Source organism: Nicotiana tabacum, chromosome 3 (genome assembly GCF_000715075.1).
Source record: "Nicotiana tabacum cultivar K326 chromosome 3, ASM71507v2, whole genome shotgun sequence".
NCBI classification, from domain to species: domain Eukaryota; kingdom Viridiplantae; phylum Streptophyta; class Magnoliopsida; order Solanales; family Solanaceae; genus Nicotiana; species Nicotiana tabacum.
The window spans coordinates 79,795,064-79,818,903 of NC_134082.1; the positions used below are offsets into that span (position 1 = coordinate 79,795,064).

At 38.1% G+C, this 23,840-nt stretch overlaps 1 protein-coding gene and 1 non-coding gene across 2 annotated transcripts; one reads left to right on the forward strand and one right to left on the reverse strand.

Moving 5' to 3' along the window:
• Positions 1-903: 903 nt before the first annotated feature.
• On the forward strand, positions 904-4,940 carry LOC107767898 (L-ascorbate oxidase homolog). Its single transcript, XM_016587004.2, has 9 exons — positions 904-1,107; positions 1,284-1,478; positions 1,609-1,718; positions 2,149-2,419; positions 2,667-2,763; positions 2,905-3,250; positions 3,655-4,020; positions 4,110-4,188; positions 4,427-4,940. Exons 2-9 carry the CDS (start codon positions 1,335-1,337, stop codon positions 4,628-4,630), a joined length of 1,617 nt encoding a protein of 538 aa, XP_016442490.1. The 5' UTR covers positions 904-1,107; positions 1,284-1,334; the 3' UTR covers positions 4,631-4,940.
• Positions 4,941-7,988: 3,048 nt separating this feature from the next.
• On the reverse strand, positions 7,989-8,095 carry LOC142179633 (small nucleolar RNA R71). Its single transcript, XR_012708177.1, has one exon. It is a non-coding gene; the product is annotated as a small nucleolar RNA R71 (small nucleolar RNA).
• Positions 8,096-23,840: the final 15,745 nt, after the last annotated feature.

Sequence of the window (23,840 nt, forward strand, 5' to 3'; positions counted from 1 at the left end):
AATACTATACTTACTATTCCATCTTGCCTTAATTTATGTGGCGTTTGGTTATGATTCCAATTTTTCTTTTTAATTTGGAATTTCACTAAAATTTGAATTGAAGATAAGTTAATATTTGGTTATAACGTTTGCAACATATTTGGATGTATTTTTTTTCAAAATCATAAAACTGATTAATACCCCACAACTTATAAAAATATCAAAATCACCCCAATTTGATTATCCTACTTGAAATAAACAATCAAAATGCTATTTTTTTTGTTTTTGATGAAGTAATTGAATATTATTAGCCAAAGACATCAAGAATATGCATACATTACAAAGAAAAAGAAGTAGCAGCCCAAAAAATCAACAAAAAATATACCATAAATAAGCAAAATGCTATTGTTTAAAAACATGGGGTAAATTTGTAAATCTAAAAATTTGTAAATTCTCATTTTCAATTGAAAAAGGAAAACATGATAAGAATGGTATGTCCAAACATTGTTTTCAAATTATTTTTTTGAAAAAAGCAAAAGAAGTTTATGTCCAAACGGGCTCTAAGAAAGAAAAGAACACTTTTGAAATTTATGATCTAAAATAAAATTTAAACGCTTGTGTGGTCACAAATTATTTCATTAAAGAAAATGAAAATTTTAAAGTTAAATTATTTGTAAGTATAGAAATATAGACATAATGCCATACAAACTGAGATGGAGACGGTAATCATTAAAGTATTTAAAAATGAAAATTCTCTGAGACTCTTCAAACTGTAATAGTGACACATAAAAGTGAGTATTGAAACTTCTTTAATCTTTATCCATTCTTGTGTGTCCTTTTTCTCTGTACTTTGGGTGGGGAATCAATCTCAATAGAAAATATGGTAATGTCCCATAAATACGTGATAACGCGTGAATGCGCCGAATATGAGAGTTGGCATTTAGATAGCTAGGCCCCATTCACTGAGCCTTCTTTACCTACCCATTCATTATTTATGTGCTTCTTATTACTAATCAAACTGCTCCGTTCTTAAAACAACTTATCAAAAACCCAGAAAGGGATGCTTCATATCTACATACTTTAATTCTTTCCATTTTAGTAAAAATACTTAGCTAGCCACTAAATTTGGTATGTTCCTATTTCTTCTCACTTCTTCTTTTGTCTCCTTTCTTGTTATTATGTTTAAAGCTGCTAAATTTTTTGTTCTTACTTCTTTGTTTGAGCTGAACATGTTCAAGAGTTGCTTTCATTTTGTACTTGAAAATTTGTTAAATAAGGAGTATATGTGAACTGGGAATTTGCAGGTATATTATAGGGGGGGGGGATTGAGTGTCAATTCTTTCATTACTGTGCCAATGGGGAAATTGGCTTTGCTTCATCTGCTTTGTGGAATCTTGTTTTTTTGGAGTGTTTCTGTGGTAAAAGCAGAGGATGATTATAAATACTTCACATGGACTGCCACTTATGGAATGGCTTCTCCACTTGGTGTTTCCCAGCAGGTTTGCCGCTTTGTTTATTTATTAACTGTCTAGCTAGATGCTATTATCTTTATTGTAGTAAATGTTGATACGGGTTAATCAAGAACTTGAACTTTTTATGAAAAGTTGTGACCTTTTTATGATGTTGTAGGTGATCCTTATCAATGGTCAATTCCCTGGTCCTAGGCTTGATCTTGTCACTAATAACAATGTTATCCTCAACTTGATTAATAAGTTGGACGAGCCCCTTCTCTTGACATGGTGAGTCTCTTTTACAATCTCTCCCTATATGTTACGCCTATTTAAGTGATGAAGTTTGCTCATATTTGGCATAAGCTTGTTAATTATACTTGTTTCTTTCAAAATGTATTTCCCGTTTGGATTGTGGCATTTGACGTGGGACATAATAGAATAAATTTGGATTGACTTTATAGTCAAAGGCGAATAAATGGTTTAAACTTGACAGAGTTCAAACATTTAAAGTTTTTAGCACTAGACACATTATACTTTTGACATTATGAGCTCAAAATTATATATTTGTTAAATGTTTAGTGGTATTTCATGTTGCATGTCGGAAGTATTGGTTTCAATTGAACCCAAGGAATACAAGTTGCATCTGCCACCAACTGCATTCATGGAGGGAAGAACTAGATAGTGTAGTCTTACATGTTAAATTACTTTTCATGTTTAGGGACGGAATCAAACAGAGAAAAAACTCTTGGCAAGATGGAGTTTTGGGAACTAACTGCCCTATTCCTCCAAACTCAAACTACACTTACAAGTTCCAAGCTAAAGACCAGATTGGAAGCTATACTTATTTCCCTTCAACTCAATTACACAGAGCTGTGGGCGGCTTTGGGGCGCTTAATGTTTATGCAAGATCTGTAATACCTGTTCCATATGCAAAACCTGATGGAGATTTCAGTTTACTTATTGGTGATTGGTACAAGACCAGTCATAAGGTGACTCTACTGCCTATTTCTTGCACTCTTTTCTATTAAAATTTAGCTACCAATCAGTCATATGCTCAGAATAACTCTCTAAAGATTTTGATGCAAATGTGATGTCCTCATTTTTATGAATTTTGAGGAAATGTCGAGCCATTTTAAGAAACTGCTTGAATGAAAAAAAGTTGTCCGTTGCTCTCGTGTGGAAGAATTTTTAACTATGTAAGTGTGCTTAATTCCTTCGTATCCTTGGAACTTGCAGGCATTGCAGCAGATATTGGATTCGGGGAAGTCTCTTCCTTTCCCAGATGATCTCCTTATAAATGGACAGAAGCAGTCAACTTTCAATGGTGATCAAGGTTATTCTCAGCATTTCAAAGCAATCTTCCCTGATGTATTTGTTTGTCACTGAATTGCCATTCACCTTCACAATGTGCTGCTGTTTTATCCTCTAGAAATAACAACTCATTGATAATGCTAATCTTGCTTTTGGTCTTCAGGAAAAACATATATGTTCAGGATTTCAAATGTGGGTTTGAAAAATACCATTAACTTCAGAATACAGGGCCACAAGATGAAGCTGGTCGAGGTTGAAGGATCCCATGTTATCCAAAATTTATACGATTCTTTTGATGTCCATGTTGGTCAATCTTTTTCCATCCTTGTCACGTTGGATCAACCTCCAAAGGACTACTACATTGTTGCATCTACAAGGTTCACCACGACTGTTCTTACTACCACTGCAGTGCTCCACTACACAAACTCTCAAACAGCCGTATCTGGACCTGTGCCAGCTGGTCCACCCGACCAATTTCAGTGGTCTCTGATGCAAGCCAGAACATTCAGGTACATATTATCCAATGTGCATTCACTGCCTCCTCTCACCAATGCATTTTTGTCTCCAACTTTAGAATCCTGAATTCCTTTGTTGCACTCAGTCCATGTATTTAGTAAACTTTTTATTCGATCCGCCTTGACTATACATTCATAGATGACTAGGGTGAAGGGTAACATAGGAAATTTTACTAATAACTGGGTCGCGCAAGGGCAGTTCAGAGCATAAACTATTTGTTTGAAAGGCAAGTAACATGAGTCTCCTAGTGCAGTGTCCGTAATGGTGGATCACATTTCTGTCGCACTGGCTTAGCATTCTTTACTCAAGCATATAGTTTGGAACGTGGGAAGGAAAAGGAGACAGCTTTGATTGTTATAACTCTTCAATAACCTAACTTGTTCTTTTGCTTTTGAAGGTGGAATCTGACATCAAATGCAGCCAGGCCAAATCCTCAGGGTTCATTCCATTACGGGAAAATTACACCTTCAAGGACTATTGTGCTTGCCAATTCTGCACCACTTATCAGTGGGAAGCAGAGATATGCTGTCAACAGCGTCTCTTATGTTAATCCAGACACCCCTCTGAAGCTTGCTGATCACTTCAACATCCCTGGTGTTTTCAGTTTGAATTCCATTCAAACTGTTCCAACTGCTGCTTCTCCATCCCTTGCTACATCTGTGTTGCCAGCTTCTCTCCATGAGTTCCTCGAAATCGTTTTCCAAAACAATGAGGACACCGTGCAGTCGTGGCATCTTGACGGTTATGATTTCTGGGTCATAGGGCATGTCACAATCCTTAAAAATGTTTTCATCGAACCTCGGTATGAGCTAAGCAGAGTTCTCTAATTCTTCCTATTGTTAATATTTGCAGTTTCGGATCAGGTACTTGGATGCAAGATAGTAGAAAAGAATATAATCTTGTTGATGCTCTTACTAGACATACTACACAGGTAATCCCAGTTTCCTCCTTGGCAATACTAACTGTTTCTGGTGTAAAATGCTGCATAACTAATATAATCTCGGTATAGCTAATACATGTTTGGTTTTTGGTATTAGCAATACGTATATAAGAGTATCCAGAAAACAAAAAATGTCCTTATAATCTCCGTATAGCTAATGCTGCACAATAATTCCTACATTATTATTAATTGCATTTTGTTCACATCAATATGAAATGTCTTCATGCAGGTTTATCCTAAATCTTGGACTGCTATATATGTTTCTTTGGACAACCAAGGAATGTGGAATTTGAGGTCTGCAATTTGGGATAGACAATATCTTGGACAGCAAGTTTACCTAAGGGTCTATAATCCAACACCCAGTTTAGCAAACGAATATGACATACCTACCAATGCTCTTCTCTGTGGCAAAGCTGTTGGTCGACATCCTTAATTTGATGAATATAAGGTCTTATGTTTTCTTGGTCATAAGAGGTTGACTACAAGAGATTAGCTTTACCAATAAAAAAAAGAGAGAGGTTGACTACAAGAAATGAAGGCAAAAGAAACTACTTGGCTGCTTATGTTGTACTGCATCACAAACAATTGAGTACTACTATGTGTTTTTTTGATTGTTGGCTAAGCTAGTTTTTTATGCAATTAGTTCTGAGTTTTTACTGCTTAGCAATTATTTCCTTAAGGGCAATTTGTATTCAAATACTTCTATCTTGATATTCTAATATATATACTCTTATTCTGTATCATATCTTGCATAAATAATGCGTTTATTCTCATATAACTTAATACAATTATTATTTAACGCTGCCATCCAAACATTGCAGAGACTTATGCAAGAATTGTTTTTTCTATTGCGACCAACCTAATATGCATATGTGGGGATCCTAATCCCTCAAATCCATTATTATTTTTTATATGGGATTTTATGGTGAGATTATTTTTTTCTAATCTCTCACCCAAACGATCCCTTTATGTACTATTGTTCAGCACATAATAGTTTCTATATTATTATTTCACGCAACATTCTATTATAATTATTTATAGAAAGTTTTGGATTATAATTTCTTTATGTGAACCAAATTAATATTCCTGAATGTCTATCCAAGAGTATGGCCTGGTTAAATCATGACATCTCTTTAATATGTTTTCTTTTTATTGGTTATGCTTTATGTGTTTTTCTTTTGCATGAGAAAAGGTATTTACTTCCTACAAATGCATTGTAGTCCATTTGCCATTAATCCAATATTTGTCTTATCTTTTTACACTTTTTCTGATAACTTGGCTAAAATCAACACCAGAATTTCTTGTTAGCAATTCATCATCATTTCCAGATTATCAAAGAAACATCATTTCTTTTTAATCTATAAAACGTTAGTTTACTCGATAAAGCACCATAGAGTTGTATGTTGCCCGAAAGGATTTGTTTTCCTAGATACTTAAAACTTAAGTATTAGTATTAGTATTTTATTTACAAACTCTAGAAATTGGTCTAAACTATATGATCTATCTCTTGCTACTGAATAAAAAAATACTCGATATTCTTGATGACTAATTTTAAGTAACTATGTTCTTTGTTTGTACTATTTAAAATAGTTTAAATATATCCTCCCCAAATATGGTTGGGGTGGGCCCCATATTTGCCATGTATTTGGTTGGTTGTGTTATAGAAGGGATTTAACATGTGATGTTAAGCTAGAAACTCGTGTTTTAGTCGTAGTATTGCACTTTAATTATTGCATTTTTACGTGTATTTGAGCTTAAATGATAGTGAATTACACTTAGTATGTGTTTTATGCCTTGCAGGAAGTGATCCCGAGTTCAAAAGTTAATTTGGAGCTAAATCGATCAATTTGGAGCTTTGAAGTCAGAGTAAAAACCTACATTAAGTCGGGATCGTGTTCAGAGGTCGTGTACCACGTCTGGATGTCAAAAGAGGACGACGAAAAATTTTACTCTGAGAAAATTACACTGCCGCACCGCATGAGGCGGCGCAGTAGTGTAAAATCTGGCCTGACAAGAAAGTTGATGCCCGTTGATAAACTCCACAAGCGCGTCGCATGGTGCGGTGCAGGGCGCGACACGCCTGTACAAATTTTACAGAGCCAGAGTCCTATTTCGCGCAGGAAAAGGTGTTTAGTCTGGGTCCGACCCTACTTGGTATAAATACATATAAAAATGCTATTTTGAGGACTTTTTGACACATCTTAGACCTAGGGAGACTATCTTGGTAGGGAAAAGACGTTTGGAACAATTTTCGGAGGAGAGAATCATCGAGTTCTTCATTCCTTCATCTTTTCTTTGTTATTTGTTTATGCAAAATGCTTGGGAAATTGTTACTACGAATATGAGTAGCTAAACTTCTAATCTAGGATTTGATGGAACCTATTGAAGGATGATTTTTCCATTGCGTTTAATATAAATTCGTCATTTACTTTTCTCTACTTGTTCTAATATATTATTATTATTATTGTTAGTTGAAGGGCTCTCAATTGACTGTGCCTATTTAGTGTGTACTGCTCGAGAGAAAGTACATATTTAGGTAGCTGTTAAACAACACCACTCCTAATGTATTTGAGAGATCAATACGGAGGGTTTAAATGCGGGATTAGAGATAATGAAACCTTGGTGAGATCATAGTGAGCGGTAAATTAGTGTCAGGTAGCGTAGTTTGAGAGAATACGTCTAGTCAATTGTGGTAGTTGCTCGTGAGAGATCTACAACACTCAGAGTACTCACGATTGGTTAAGGATACTTAAGCGAAATTATAGAAAACGTAGCGAGGAGAATTCCGACAATAGGGGAAATCAAAACCCTAGACCTTTCTAATCTTGTCTACAATATTTGCTTTGCTAGTAGTTAAATTATAGCTTTCTAATTACCTTGCTTTTAGTTAGTAAACAATCAACTCATTATTCTATATTTCTGAAGGTTGATTACTTGGATTCTTGTGAAACTAGTGGCTGTAATAGGTTAATTCCCTGTAAGATTCAACTCTGGACTTGTAAATCGGATTATATTTGCAACAACCGCTAGACCTCTTAGGAGGCATAGTTGTACGTGATTAATTTTTGGCATTGTTGTTGGGGACTTAACGGTGTTATTAATTGTAGCTAAAAAATAGTTCTAGAATTCTTAGTGTAGTCAATTTTCATTATTTTAAACTAAATACATTGAAATTCTAATGTTTGTAGTTTTGGGTGTCACAGGTGCATACCTAGAAACTCCATAATAACTGGTGAATTGTTCGAAGCATTATCAGATCCTGAGAAAGTTTTCAAGGCACTGAATCGTGCAAACAAGAAGAGCAAATAACAATAGAACTCAATAGAACAAATCGAACCAGACATGGATGACGGAATAGAAAATCCAAACAAAGAAACAATGCGAATGACCCCAACAATCAGGGTGCGGTACCTCTTGTGCTAGAAGTAACACTATATGATTGGGCACAACCCATCGCCAAAAATCTGGCAACCGCAATTGCAGTCCCTCAGATATAAGCAGAATCATTTCAAATCACAAACAACATGCTACATTTGTTGCAGAACAAGGGGTTGTTCTCGAGGTCTTACATTGAAGATCCTCAGCAGCATCTGAAAAATTTCTTGTTGATATGTGTCACACAAAGGCAACCAAATGTGACACCGAAAGCAATAAGGTTGTTGTTGTTTCCATTTTCGGTGACGGGAGAGGCTCAAACATGGCTAAATTCGCTCAGCATAAACTCTATTACCACTTGGGAGGAATTAGTCAAGCAATTTTTGAACAAGTTCTACTCACCCAATAAGACTGCCAAACGAGTTGATAAGATATTGAGCTTCAAGTAGAAACCAGCTGAAACATTGCAAGAAACATGGGAGAGGTTCAAAGGTATGTTGGTTAAGTGTCCACACCATGGCATTCCAGATCAGATGTTGAGACAAAGGTTCTACATGAGACTGGCAGACAACTTGAAGGCTAATGTTGATGCTTCAGCAGGTGGAGCATTTTTTTAGCAAAACATTTCGAGAATGCAAGGTCTTACTTGATAAAACGGCTCAAAATTTAGGATGGATGACAAGAGACTCTACAATCACTCCTATAGTTCACTTAGTGGATTTGGACCTAAACAATTCCATAACTGATAATATGGCCACTCTGATGACGCAAATAAGTATCCTCACCAAAACGATTGATGAATCGGTCCAGAAGCAGTACACATAGTTGACGCGACTAATGGGGGCTTATGTACACCATGCATTAATCAACCATATGTATGCTCGTGGAGTGTTGAAAGTGACAATCAAAATTATCAGGAAAATATGAACTATGTGGCCAACTATGGAGGACAGATGCAAGGTGGTCAGAATTGGGGGCAGCAAAATCGGTAGTATAGACCAGCATAGAACAGATGATCGAACATCTCGAACATAACCTACCATAGGGTCAAGTTGTACCGTACCAAAGGTAACAGGGATACAATTAGCAAAATCAGCAGCTAGCTTATCAACAGCCTCAACAATAACAAATAGTGAGACAAGACGATGGGTTGTCTGAAATTAAAGGAATACTGCAACAACTGAGTGGTTCCAATGGAAAAATGCAAGAGAGAGTGAATGCACATGGCTCAGCGATAAAAGGCATTGAGATTCAGTTAGGGTAGATATCAATGGCTTTGAATAATCACCCCAAGGGACGTTACCTACAGACACATAAGTCAATCCAAAAGAGTAGGGCCCGAAACAACTTATGGCAGTGAGTCTAAGAAATGGTAGAGACCTAGATCTAGAGCAAGAAATTGCTCGTGAAAGCCGACCAACTGAAACATTTGTGCCAGTACCTATTGAGGTAGATGATTCAACAGGGTTAACTGAGGTGACGGTACAACATGCACCAGTAGAATCAAGCAAAGAAAAAGATGTTGCAAAAGAGATTGAGTTAGTGCAAGAGAAAGTATTAGAAACAGTGCCCGAGCAGGTTCAAACTCAAATCTCAGGAAAGAAGCGGCCTCTAGCACCCTTCCCACAGAGAATAGCCAAATATCAGAAGGATGAGAAGTATAAGAAATTTATGGAGATGTTGAAGCAAATCCCGGTGAACATTCCATTGATTGACGCCTTGAAGGAGATGCCTGGTTATGCAAAAATGATGAAGGACTTGATGTCTCGTAAGTTCGACTTTCAAGACTTGGCCACTGTTACACTAACCCAGACATGTAGTGCTGTCGTGACGAGACCCATAGCTGAGAAGTTATTCGACCCAAAGAGTTTCACAATCCCATGCACAATAGGCAACTATGCTTTTGCTAAAGCATTATGTGATTTAGGGGAAAGCATAAACTTGATGCCTTTGGATATCTATAAAAGGTTAGGCATTGGAAGAGCAAGACCCACATCCATATTACTACAGCTAGCCAATCGAATGGTGGAGAGACCATCAGGTATACTTGATGATGTACTGGCACAGGTTGGAAAGTTTGTGTTACCGGCAAATTTTGTCATTCTGGACTGCCAGGTGGACGAGGAGATTCCCATAATTTTAGGGAGGAAATTTTTAGCCACTAGGAGAGCTCTCATTGATTGTGAAACTGGAGAGCTAAAGATAATACTGAATGATGAAGAGATCATGTTTAATATGCTATGCGGCGACCTAGTGAGTTTTCTAACTGCTCTCTAATAGAAGCCATGGATGTAATTTTAGAGGAGGAATATGAGGCTCTGAACGCAAAGAACCCTCTAGTAGCCTGCCTTATGAAATTAGAAGAGGTAGATGGTGAGGACTTGGTGGAGTGGGTTTTGGCCCTTGAAGGTCAAGGGTACTGGCAAAGAGAGCTCGGATTTGAGCCTTTACACTTAGAAGAGAGAAAGACCTCTCCAGCTAAGCCATCATTTGAAGAGCCACCGCAGTTGGAGCTAAAACCGCTACCATCTCACCTCAAGTATGCTTTCTTGGGACCCAACTCAACTTTATCTGTTATTATCTCATCTAGTTTGTTAGATGCGCAGGCAGAAAAACTTTTGCAGGTGTTGATGGAGTGCAAGACTACAATTGGTTGGACCATTACATATATTAAGGGTATTAGCCCGGCATTTTGTATACATAAGATTTTACTGGAAGATGGGCATAAACCTTCTGGAGAACATCAAAGAAGGCTGAACCCCAACATGAAACAAGTGGTGAAGAAAGAAGTGATCAAGTGGTTAGATGCGAGAATCATCTTCCCCATCTCTGACAATAACTGGGTCAGCGCAGTTCAGTGTATGCCAAAGAAGGGTGGAATGACTGTAGTGCAAAATGAGAATAACGAGTTGATCTCAACAAGAACAGTCACATGATGGCGAATCTGTATGGATTACAGAAGGTTGAACAAGGCCACCCGAAAAGACCATTTCCCACTCTCATTCATTGATCAGATTCTAGATAGATTGGCCAGGAGGTCCCACTTTTGGCTTTTGGATGGATACTCGAGGTATAATCAGATCTCTATTTCCATGGAAGATAGATAGAAAACGTCGTTAACCTGCCCCTATGATATCTATGCCTTTCGGAGAATACCGTTTGGCCTATGTAATGCACCCGCCACATTCCAAATATGCATGATGGCCATCTTCACAGATATAGTAGAGGAAATAATGGAGATTTTCATGGATGACTTCTCAGTGGTGGGGAACCCATTCGATGATTGCCTTATGAACTTGAAAAGAGTATTGAAGAGGTGTATGGAGACTAATTTGGTATTACACTGGGAAAAGTGCCATTTTATGGTACAAGAAGATATAGTCTTGAGACACCTAGTGTCGAGTAAGGGCATTGAAGTGGATCGCACAAAGGTTGATGTAATAGAAAAGTTTCCACCACCCACTTCCGTCAAGGCAATAAGAAGTTTCCTGGGCCACGCCAGTTTCTATAAGATATTTATAAAAGATTTTTCTAAAATTGCTAACCCGTTGTGTAAATTGCTTGAAAAAGATCATCCTTTTGTGTTTTTTGATGACTGCATGGTAGCTTTTGAGGAATTGAAGAAGAGGCTGGTGTCTGCACCTATCATAGTTGTACCGACTGGGAGCAACCATTTGAGCTGATGTGTGATGCAAGCGACTATGCAGTGGGAGTAGTTCTTGGGCAGCAAAAAGATAGAGTCATCCATCCAATCTACTACGCAAGTAGAACCTTGAGTGGTGCCCAACTAAATTACACAGTGACCGAGAAGGAGATGCTAGCAGTGGTGTTTGCATTTGACAAATTCAGGTCATACCTGATAGGCTCGAAGGTAATTGTTTACACTAATCATATTGCTATCAGGTACCTAATTGAGAAGAAGGAGTCAAAGCCGCGCCTGATTCGATGGGTGCTACTGCTGTAAGAATTTGACTTAGAAATCCGTGACTGAAAGGGAACGGAGAACCAAGTGGCTGATCACTTGTCCTGGCTAGAAGGAGCATAGAAGAATGTTGAGGTGGAAGAGATTATGGAGACTTTCCCGGATGAACAATTGTTAGCCACGAGCCTTGAGGTAGCGCCATGGTATGCAGACATCGAAAACTACCTGGCGAGCGGTATTGTCCCCTATGACCTTTCTTCTGTCCAAAAGAAAAAGTTCTTTCGTGACTATCGCATGTATTATTGGGATGAGCCTTATCTGTTCAGGATTTGTGTTGATAACATGATCCGAAGATGTATCACCGAGATAGACCAATCTTTTATTTTGCAGGCTTGTCACACATCTCCATATGGAGGCCATTTCGGGGGAGTAAGGACATCGGCAAAAGTGTTAGAGTCAGGCTTTTACCGGCCGACATTGTTCAAAGATGCACACTTCTAGGTGAAGGGTTGTGATGAATGCCAATGAATCGAGAATATTTCCTACCGACATGAGATGCCTATAAACCCAATTCAGGAGGTAGAAGTGTTTGATGTATGGGGAATCGATTTCATGGGGCCTTTGTCAGCTCATATGACAACAAGTACATACTCGTAGCTATGGACTATGTGTCAAAATGGGTGGAGGCTGCATCGCTCCCTACAAATAATGCAAATGGGGTCATTGGTATTTTGAGAAGGAATATATTCACCCGATTTGACACTCCAAGGGCAATAATCAGTGGCGGAGGCACTCACTTCTGCAACCAAGCTTTTGCAAAATTGTTAGAAAAATATGGAGTTCGCCACAAGGTTGCCACCCCATATCATCTATAAACAAGCGGGCAAGTGAAAGTGTCGAATAGAGAAATCAAGAGTGCGTTGACAAAAATCATGAATGCTACAAGAACGGATTGGGAGAAAAAGTTAGACGATGCACTCTGGGCCTATCGTACCACTTTTAAAACTCCAATGGGCATGTCTCCACATAAATGGCATGTCTCCATATAAACTGGTATTTGGGAAAGTGTGTCACTTACCTGGGGAGTTAGAGCATAGAGCCTTGTGGGCCTTGAGGTAGCTGAATCTTGACACGAAAATAGTAGGTACAAGTAGAGTCACAGAGTTGTACGAGCTTGACATGTTTCGTTCGTTACCATATTTTTGAGAGTACAAGGCTATATAAGGAGAGAATTAAGATGATGCATGACAAACATATTCTTGAACGAAATTTTAAACCTGGAGACGTGGTATTGCTATACAATTCAAGATTGAAGTTGTTTCCAGGCAAGTTGAAGTCTAGATGGTCGGGACCATTCAAAGTAGTGCATGTGTTATCAAATAAAGCTGCAAAAATTGAGTCCAAGGATGGGACGAATAGGTTTAGACTCAATGGTCAAATGTTGAAACATTAATTGGTATCAGTGACTCGGTTTCAAGAGCCAAAAATGTTGAGTAAGCCTTAAGTTCGATTGTTTGCGTCGTGTCGCGACGTTAAATTAGGCGCTTATTGGGAGACAACCTAATTTTTAACCTTACTAAGCCATAATTGTAGTTTAGGATTATTAGAGTTTAGGAGTTGTGAGACTTGTTTGGACAGGTACAAGCATGAATTGGACATAAAATAAGTACATAACAGAGTCGGGTGCAACCCGTAAGCTAAATATCGAAAACGAAGCGAACTTTATGAAAAATGGCCTAGCGCGCCGCATGGGGTGCCGTGGCATGTGCCACACCAGGCCAAATGGTGCTGAGGACGAAAAGTAATAGGCTCTGGTCAAAGACACCACCGTGTCGCATGGGGCGCCGCACCCTGCGACGCGGCATTGTAAAAATTTCGGCAGTTAAGCATAAAAAAACAAAAAAATTGAAAAAAAAACCTGGAAAAAAAATAATAATAGACCTGTCATTTCACTCATTCCCCCCCCCCCCCTTTTAACTCTCCTCTTATTTCTCAACTATTTCATCTCTAATTTTATTTCCTCTTCTCAAATTCCTTACACACACACCTCCAATCCTGTCTATTCATCCTCAAGGCAAGTCTTCTTCTCATCTCATCTCTTTTATTTTAGTAGTTGATTGTAGTATTTAAGTAGTTTTAGTTTATTTTGAACTAAACCCTAGGTAGTTGTAGTTGTGCTATTTTTTTTCAATTTCTTTGCTTATTATGGCCAAATGTTGGTGCTTTACTTGTGGGGTTTTCATTGTTCTTATGATTATGGAAGATTTTTTTATATGTCTTGATGCTTATTGAATAATTTGATGGTGAAGTATGGTGGAGGTGCCTTTATGGCCGAAAATAGGAGGAAAGATTATGCAAATTTGGAGCATTTTGTGCCATTGTTACATTGTAGTGGTGTTGTGGCTGTTGTAGGATGGTTGATTGGTATGTTTGTATTTTAATCTTAGATTAATTGAATTTGAAATTATGAGATAAATTTGGTTAATACCATGTGCTTGATTAAATGCGTCAATGACGTAGAAGGTGATATTGTAGCTTAATTGGAGGATAATTGTTATGAGATAATGTGATGCAAGATGATAAGTGTAGGGTGGGAAGTCATGTTCGTTTTTTTTGAAACTTTAACGTGTTATCCCCTGACTGCTAATTGATTGACCACCCCATGCTAATGTGGTGCTAGGTGCTAATTGGGATGTCCGATTCATGCTATGTGCTTGTATACTATTGTACTATAATTTCTGAATTTTGTTAATAGTGAATTTGTATAACTTCTTCTTTTTCTCTTCTTAGTTAATAGATTAGCTTTTTGAGTTTGTATTTTAAATTAGTATAGTCCGTGGTTATGTGGTTGTACTATTATGTTGGTGGTTGGATGGGTTATTGATTGCTTGCGGCGTACTTTCAATGGGGTAGTCTGAGTCCCCGATATACATTTTACTTGTGAACATGCTAATAACATAATTGTGGGGTGGTTACCCCGTTTGGTCTAGTTTTAGTTTACGTGTTGTGGCTAATATTGTTTGTCTTGTGTAGGTACCGGTTCTCCCGAGGTTGCCTCTAGTAGCCGTCGAGGTGGGAGACGAGCACCTCCCCCCGCCCCAATGGAGGAGGAAGAGGAGCGCATTGACCCTGATGCGGATATGGTGCCAGAGTGCAAATATGGTATGCGAATTGTCCCAGTCCATGCTCAACACTGGTTCTAGACATGTGTCCCCGCGGTGAACCCGGAGCCTGAGGTGTCTATTGATGATGGGAAGTTGGCCCGCAAATATAGTGAGATACACAAAGCTTTAGGTTTCGATAGTCTATTATGTCAAGGTGATGCGGTAAACGTGAACATGGTTAAGGAATTTTATGCTAACTAGCAACCTGAGGCTAGCCTGGATGCTGTGTATGAAGTGCGAGTACGGGATAAAGTGATTCCATTCTCTTCCTAAGTGATCAATCAGATTATAGGCTTCATAGATCATTCACACAAGCTCTTTCAGAGGTTTCTCCATCGGCCAGACTATCCGGCTATCTGTCGACAACTATGTGGCACTGACTCTTCTGCCGCATAGATACGGGATGCGAATGAATTCCACAAGGACATGAAGAAGGGAACATTCCAGCGGCCATCCAGGGTTGTTTTGCCGTTAATTAATGCCAAAATCACACCCCCTCAAAGTGACACCGATGTCCCATGGCTGAAAGTGTGTTTGATCTATTCCTTGTTGACACAAATGCGATTGGATCTTGGAAAAATCATGCTAGAGCACATGGCTAAAGTGCAACCACTTGGGCCCACCGTCTACATTACCCGAGTATGATCACTCGATTGTTGCGAGCGCACCATGTAGAGGAGGATTTTCACTATGACCAGACCATCCTAGTGTCTTATCTTATCAAGGCCTATGATGTCACGTCACTGATAAACCCCCTGCTACTACTGTGAATTCGGACCAGAGGTTGGTCTATGTTGAGGAGACGCTATAGTTGTTGTTTGCTGACTTGCGCCTTCGTGCTGCTCGGGGGAGACCAACTTGGAGGAGTTGCAGCAAGATCACCCCCTTTCTGCTATCACTCAGTTGTGGTTGGTGTCACGATCTAAACCGATGGGCCACGACGGGTGCCTGAGTCCTACCTGTCAAACACCTCTAAAGATGCGTCTAGGATATGAACCTGTATAACGTCTACTACATTATGAAATTGACATGCGAAAAGGAAACCTGCCATCAAGGCATATATACGTACACATGTAGAATACAGTGGGCAGGCCGTCAAGGCTACTATAGACAACTATACATCCAAAACTGAAAGTCGACAAGACCACATACAACCCAACTAGACATACTATCCACAAACCCCTAATAGAAACATAACTGTATAAATACAGGACTAAGCCACGTCATACCCATATACATATATAGATACAAACATATCGTACCAAAATCAACAGCAGCTCCGGATCAAATGGAGCACGTCAATTCTTGCTGGTCAGGGATCCTAAGAAGGGGGGACCGTCAGCTTGTCTACCTGCACATGCGGGCATGAAACGCAGGCCCCATGAAATAGGGAATTAGTACAAAAAATGTATTGAGTATGTAAGACATGAAAATTAGTACGTAAAAGACGTAGATGAAATATGGAATACAGAAACACATCTTTAAATCTGAATAACTTTGTAAATTCTGAAATGTTTATAATGTCATGCACGTGCATATAAATGTCGTGCCATGCATAGGTATAAGTGTATATAATATCATCAAGCCATTGAGGGCATCCCATCATCTCGTCTCGGCTATTGTGGGCACATCATCATCATATACCAGCTGATTAGGTGGTGGTGCGTATATAACGCCATAACCTTTTTTCATACCCCATATACATATATTTATATATATACGCGTATATAATACCATCTGAGTCATATTTCAGCCACTGTGGGCAACATCATCATCATATACCAGCTGATCAGGTGGTAGTGCGTATATAACGCCATAACCTTTTCCCATATTTCATATACATATATTTACATATATACGCATATATAGCATCATCTGGTCATGGGTCAATGCACATGTATAAGTGAGTGAAATGCATGAAAAGTACATAATAATCTCAATATTCCTTACGGATAAACTTTTTCAACTGTGTATTATTCTGAGACTCATTAACAGAAGATAGTAATATTTTTCATGGGGAATCAAGAATATAGACACCCCTACTATTTCTATGAATAGAGTAATTTATGGAAACTGTGCATTTTCTCATTTCTTCAGTATAATTAGACCATGCCAAAAGAAAAAAGGGAGGGCCTTAACATACCTATTCCTGGAATTATTTGAACGAATCTGCTTCTGCGAAATATGGACGAAATTCTGCTTGAAATTTTGAAATCAAATCTGACTGCTCTCTGAAGTTTTAATCGAAATGTTGGCTAAGAAGTTGATTTGTTGAACGAAAATGGTTATGCTTTTCTCATGTTTTTGGTTTTAAAAAACAGAATTGTAAATGTTGTTTGATCTGAGACAATACATTTTGAATTTTTAACAATAAAGCTTATGTCTTACATGTAAACCAAGTCTTGTTTGATAAGACTTAATGTAATCCATACAAGTAGCCAGATGGCTTGAATGACTAAGAGTCATTCTTAGCCATTGTGGCTTTGAGTTATTTAATTAAATTTTGTCCGCTTATTAGTTAACTAGGTAATATTTTGTTATCCGGTAATTAATCAATTACCCGCATAATTTAAAAATTATCACAAATTACTTAAAATTCTATTTATTTTTAAAATACTTCATATATACTTTATATATTATACTACCATGGTCCTATGGTACCTTGCATAATACTAGTTCATAATTATCGGGTATTATCGCTTGACCCGTATTTTATTCCAAATTGACCACTTTCAACGAAACTCGTTTTCTTTAATCCGTGTACCCCTTTATCCTTCATAACACTCTTTTGTCACTTGTTATAAATAGCGTAAGTACGTTAACGTCAAGATGATCTCATCCCCGAGTCTGCGTCGGTTAACTGAAAATGAAATTTTAACTTACGAAAACGTGAGATGTAACATCTTCCCCCCCCCCTAGAAACATTTGTCCTCGAATGTTTAACTCCCTGGGATTCATATAACCTTAGTAGAGTCGCCTTTGTAACAACGCTACTACCAACTCTTCTTGTAGATTCCCAGTAATTTAACGCCATGTCGGACCATAATCATTAATAACAACGATGGCCTCACATGATCAATAACAATAGTTAGCTCAAGAATTCGTACACGCACCTTGAGGTTATGATGTCTCAGTCGGACCCTTCTCTAAAGGAGGAAATAGGTAGGGATATCTAGACTGCATGTCTTCCTCGGCCTCCCAATTCATTTCTTCCACATTGTTGTTCCTCCAAAGTACTTTCACGGAGGCTACTTCCTTATTCCGTAGCTTGCGGATTTGTTGGTCTAGAATGGCAACTGGAATTTCCTTGTATGATAAGTCTTTTGTAATCTGTACATCATTCGTAGGCACCACTCGGTTAGGATCGACAATGCACTTTCGTAACATATATACGTGAAAAACCAGATGGACAGACTCCAACTCCGAGGGCAATTTTAACTCATAAGCTACTTGGCCCACTTTCCGAATGATCCTATAAGGCCCAATATACCATGGGCTAAGTTTGCCTTTCTTGCCAAATCTCATCACACCCTTCATAGGCGACACCTTTAAGAATACCCAGTCATCAACCCCAAACTCTAAATCTCGTCGCTGCACGTCAGAATATGACTTCTGATGACTCTGAGCAGTCAATAGTCGATCCCAGATAAGCTTTACTTTTTCTATGGCTTACTAAACCAGGTCTGGCCCGAGTAATCTAGATTTTCCAACATCAACCACCCTATAGGTGACCTATAATCCGTCCGTAAAGAGCTTCGTATAGAGCCATCTGAATACTGGAATGGTAACTATTATTATATGCGAACTCAATAAGCGACAGATGATCATCACATCTACCTTTGAAGTCTATTACACAAGCTCGTAACATATCCTCTAGTGTCTGAAAAATATGCTTAGCATGTCCGTCTGTCTGGAGATGAAATGTTGTACTAATACTTACTTGAGTCCCCAATCCTTTTTGGAAGGACCTCTAGAAGTTAGCTATGAATTGAGCTCTTCTATCTGAGATAATAGATACAGGGACACCATGCAGTCGTACTATCTCCTTAATAAAGCCTTGCATAATCCTCTGAGGAATATGTAGTTTTAATAGGCAGAAAATAAGCTGACTTAGTAAGCCTATCAACAATCACTCATATCGAATCGAACTTACGCTGGGTATGAGGTAAGCCTACGATGAAGTCCATATTGATTATTTCCCATTTCCAAGTCGGAATCTCCATAACTTGCAATAATCTGTCGGGTTTTTGATGCTCAATCTTAACCTGTTAAGATTGAGCATCAAAAACCCGACAGATTCTGCTATATCCTTTTTCATTCCGTCCCACCAATATACTTCCCTGATGTCATGATACATCTTTGTCGCTCCTAGATGGATAGAGTAACGAGAATAGTGAGTTTCTCCCATAACCTGCTGACGCAGCCCTACAATATTACGTACACATAATCGTCCTCGATATCTGAGGACCTCCTCTTCTGTAATTTCAGATGGAGTCTTCTCCTTTTGAAGGGTGGTATCCCTATAATGAACTAACACAGGATCCTCGTACTGGCGTTCCTTTACTTCAATTACTAAAGAGGATGTTGCCATATCCTGAAGAGTAATTCCAATGTCACCTGAGTCAAGTAACCGAACTCTAAGACTAGCAAGCTGATGAACCTTATGGGCTATCCCCCTCTTTCCTGGCTGCAAATACGACAGGCTACCCATAGATCTACGACTGAGGGCGTCGGCTACAACTTTCGCCTTCCCCGGATGGTATAAAATATCAATGTCATAGTCTTTAAGTAGTTCCAACCATCTCCTTTGACGTAGATTCAATTCCTTTTGCTTGAAGATGTACTGGAGGCTCTTATGATCCGTATAGATATTAACATGAATGCCATACAAGTAGTGCCTCCACATCTTTAGTGCATGAATCACCGCAACTAACTTTAAATCGTGGGTCGGTAGTTCTTTTCGTTCTTTCTTAGTTTTCTAGAAGCATAAGCCACAACCTTACCATGCTGCATCAGCACACAATCCAATCCAATGCCTGGAGCATCACAATAGATAACATATCCATCGGTCCCTTCTGGGAGCGTTAGAACTAGTGCTAAAGTTAATCTGTCCTTCAATGCCCGGAAACTCCATTCACAAGGGTTGGTCCATTGAAACTTAGTTCCCTCTTGAGTTAATTTACATGGGTATCCTTATCCTTCCTCATGTCTTTCTAAAACCTTACCGCTCTAATACCACTTTTGTCACGACCCAAACCGATGGGCCGCGACGGGTGCCTGAGTCCTACCTGTCAAATACCCTTAAACATGCGTCTAGGATATGAACCTGTATTACGTCTACTACATTACGAAATTGACATACGTGAAGGAAACCTGCCATCAAGGCATATGTACGTACACATGCAGAATACAATGGGTGAGCCGGCAAGACTACTATAGACAACTATACATCTAAAACTGAAAGCCGATAAGGCCACATACAACCCAACTAGACATATTGTCCACAAACCTCTAATAGAAACATAACTGTACAAAGACGGGACTGAGCCACGTCATGCCCATATACATATATAGATACAAACATATCGTACCAAAATCAAAAGCAGCTCCGGATCAAATAGAGCACGCCAACTCTCGCTGGTCAGGGATCCTAAGAAGGGGACCGTCAACTTGTCTACCTGCACCTGCGGGCATGAAACGCATGCCCCGTGAAATAGGGCGTCAGTACGAAAAATGTACTGAGTATGTAAGGCATGAAAATTAGTACGTAAAAGAGGTAGATGAAACATGAAATACAGAAACACATCTTTAAATATGAATAACTTTGTAAATTCTGAGACGTTTATAATGTCATGCACGTGCGTATAAATGTCGTACCATGCATAGGTATGGGTGTACATAATATCATCAAGCCACTGCGGGCATCCCATCATATCATCTCGGCCATTGTGGGCAACTTCATCAACATATACCAGCTGATCAGGTGGTGGTGCGTATATAACGCTGTAACCTTTTTTCATACCCCATATACATATATATATATATATACGCGTATATAACGCCGTCTGAGTCATATTTCAGCCATTGTGGGCAATATCATCATCATATACCAGCTGATCAGGTGGTGGTACGTATATAACGCCGTAACCTTTTTCCATATTATATATATATATATATATATATATATATATATATATATATATATATATACATGTATATATTTGTGACAAATAATGAAATATATACATGTATATAACACCATCTGGTCATGGGTCAATGCACATGTATAAGTGAGTGAAATGCATGAAAAGTACATAATAATCTCAATATTCCTTACGGATAAACTTTTTCAACTGTGTATTATTCTGAGACTCATTAACAGAAGATAGTAATATTTTTCATGGGGAATCAAGAATATAGACACCCCTACTATTTCTATGAATAGAGTAATTTATGGAAACTGTGCATTTTCTCATTTCTTCAGTATAATTAGACCATGCCAAAAGAAAAAAGGGAGGGCCTTAACATACCTATTCCTGGAATTATTTGAACGAATCTGCTTCTGCGAAATATGGACGAAATTCTGCTTGAAATTTTGAAACGAAATCTGACTGCTCTCTGAAGTTTTAATCGAAATGCTGGCTAAGAAGTTGATTGTTGAACGAAAATGGTTCTGCTTTTCTCACATTTTTGGTTTTAAAAACAGAATTGCAAATGTTGTTTGATCTGAGACAATACATTTTGAATTTTTAACAATAAAGCTTATGTCTTACATGTAAGACTTGTAACCAAGTCTTGTTTGATAAGACTTAATGTAATCCTTACAAGTAGCCACATGGCTTGAATGACTAAGAGTCATTCTTAGCCATTGCGGCTTTGTGCCACATGGCTTTGGGTTACTTAATTAAATTTTGTCCGCTTATTAGTTAACTGGGTAATGTTCTGTTACCCGGTAATTAATCAATTACCCGCATAATTTAAAAATTACCACAAATTTCTTAAAATTATATTTATTTTTAAAATATTTCATATATACTTTATATATTATACTACCGTGGTCCTATGGTATCTTGTATGGTACTAGTTCATAATTATCGGGTATTATCGCTCGACCCGTATTTTATTCCAAATTGGCCACTTTCAACGAAACTCTTTTTTAATCCGTATACCCTTTTATCCTTCATAACATTTATTTATCGCTTGTTATAAATAGCGTAAGTACGTTAACGTCAAGACGATATCATCCCCGAGTCTACGTCGGTTAACTGAAAACGAAATTTTAACTTACGAAAATGCGAGATGTAACAATTGGGATTGGCGAGAGGAGGACAGCTGCCACCAGATGAGGATGTAAACTCCATTCCATCCGATGATGAGGAGTATTTGCACACCTTTGAGGGTGCTGATGATTAGGCCATGGGCCTCGGGAAGTCACCTTTTCACTCTTGCTTTTATTGTTTTGTATTGGGGAAAATGCAATCTCTTAAGTGTGAGGTGGAGTGCTCCTATTTGATTGTATTTGTATTTTTTTTATTTGCCAGTTGGTTTTGTTTGATTTGTTTTTTGCTTTCTTAGACAATATGGTCAGTAAACTATAATTTTGAATTCTATCGGCCTACAATAGTTAGTAAGTGTTTAGTTCGACTTTTCCCGATGATGGATTTCATACTGGTTTCTTGAGGGAGATGAGTCGAAAGAAATGAAAAAAAAGAAGTGAAAATCCAAAATACGTCTTTTATTTTAGTATTTTTTTAGGTAATGTAACAATTCCCCTTGGTTTTTCTTTGTGCCGCAGTTCTTTTTCAAGGGGTTTGCTTGAACCGAGTGTAGTTAAATCCTTCTTTTTATAGGAATAAAGAATCTTTTGGTCAGAAAACTAATTTAAAGGATCAAATTTCCTTGACTGCATATGCCTTGAGAGTGGTAAGTGTCTTAGTTGTGACACCTAGGCTCAATTCTTGACTCTTAAATAAGTGCCTTAAATTGTGTGATTATGACTATGCTTAACTGCTTTGACTAGAGTGTCTTGATGATTTCAATCCTGAGTGAGTTATGTGTCATGTGGGTGTGAGGTTTGGGTGTTATTTTGTGTATTGCATTTGATCTCTAGAACTCACCCCGTGTGTTTGCAAAGGGAAATAGTAGTTTTGTTCATTTTTGAAAGTGATATAGACGTTTATTTCTTGAGCCATATATATATTTTACTCGCCTAAATTTTATGTATCATAGTTAACCCCTTTGAGACTGTAATCCTATTTCTTTGGCAACCACATTACAAGCCTTACCCAATTGTTTAAATTAACCATCTATTTGAACCTTTTCACATCTCATGAGCACTTGAATTGTAATGAACTTTGTAAAAGTTAAAGTGCTGGGTGGTTGGTTTGGCTTTTGAGTGGAACTAATGAAATAAGGAGAAAGATGTATTATTTTGGAAAAGTAAGAGCCACTTGAATTGAAAAAAAAGAGAAAAAAAAATATAGTTGTATTGTTATGAGAAATATTCCTTGATAAGTGGTGGCTCTTGATGTATTGTGCTTAAAGAAGCATGAAGTTAATATATATCGATGTGAAGGTGGAGTTATGATTTGACTTGAGTATGTATTTGAATGTTAAAGTATATGTATTAAAGTGCTTAGAGAGGTGTAGTCACTCTTATATCTTAATGTATCCTACCCGTCCTGCAACCTACATTACAACCAATTAAAGTCCTACTTGATCCTAGACTGAATGGGCTCGATTAGTAGAGTAGTATACTATGGGCAAGTCTATGGTGCATCTTTTGTGGCATATGAATATTATTGCTGAGAGTGAGTGAATTTCTTTCTATCTTGAGTTCCTAAGCGTTCTTAAATTTTATTATGTGGAACTACTCTCTTTTGTTGTGTGAGAGCACTTAATTCATGAAGGAAAGGTAATGTCATTGACCTCTATGTTAGAGTAAGTGGATGAGTTGTGAATAATGTGTGGTGCTTTTGAGTCGAGTCTTGAGGGTGAGATGTTATGAAATGATGCTTAGTCTACTTTAATTATTCTTGGCATGGTGTGTTAGGGAGATTGTTTTATGAAAAAGTCATCCCTAGGTGAAGTGTAGTTTAATTGCTCGAGGACGAGCAATGGTCTAAGTATAGGGTGTTGACGTTAGGCTAGAAACCCGTATTTTAGCAGTAGTATTTCACTCT

Coding starts and splice junctions, on each gene's coding strand:
- LOC107767898 (XM_016587004.2), top strand. CDS start 1,335: ATGGGGAAATTGGCTTTGCTTCATCTGCTTTGTGGAATCTTGTTTTTT. Junction 3,251..3,654: donor ATGCAAGCCAGAACATTCAG/GTACATATTATC, acceptor TTGCTTTTGAAG/GTGGAATCTGACATCAAATG. Junction 4,189..4,426: donor TTACTAGACATACTACACAG/GTAATCCCAGTT, acceptor GTCTTCATGCAG/GTTTATCCTAAATCTTGGAC.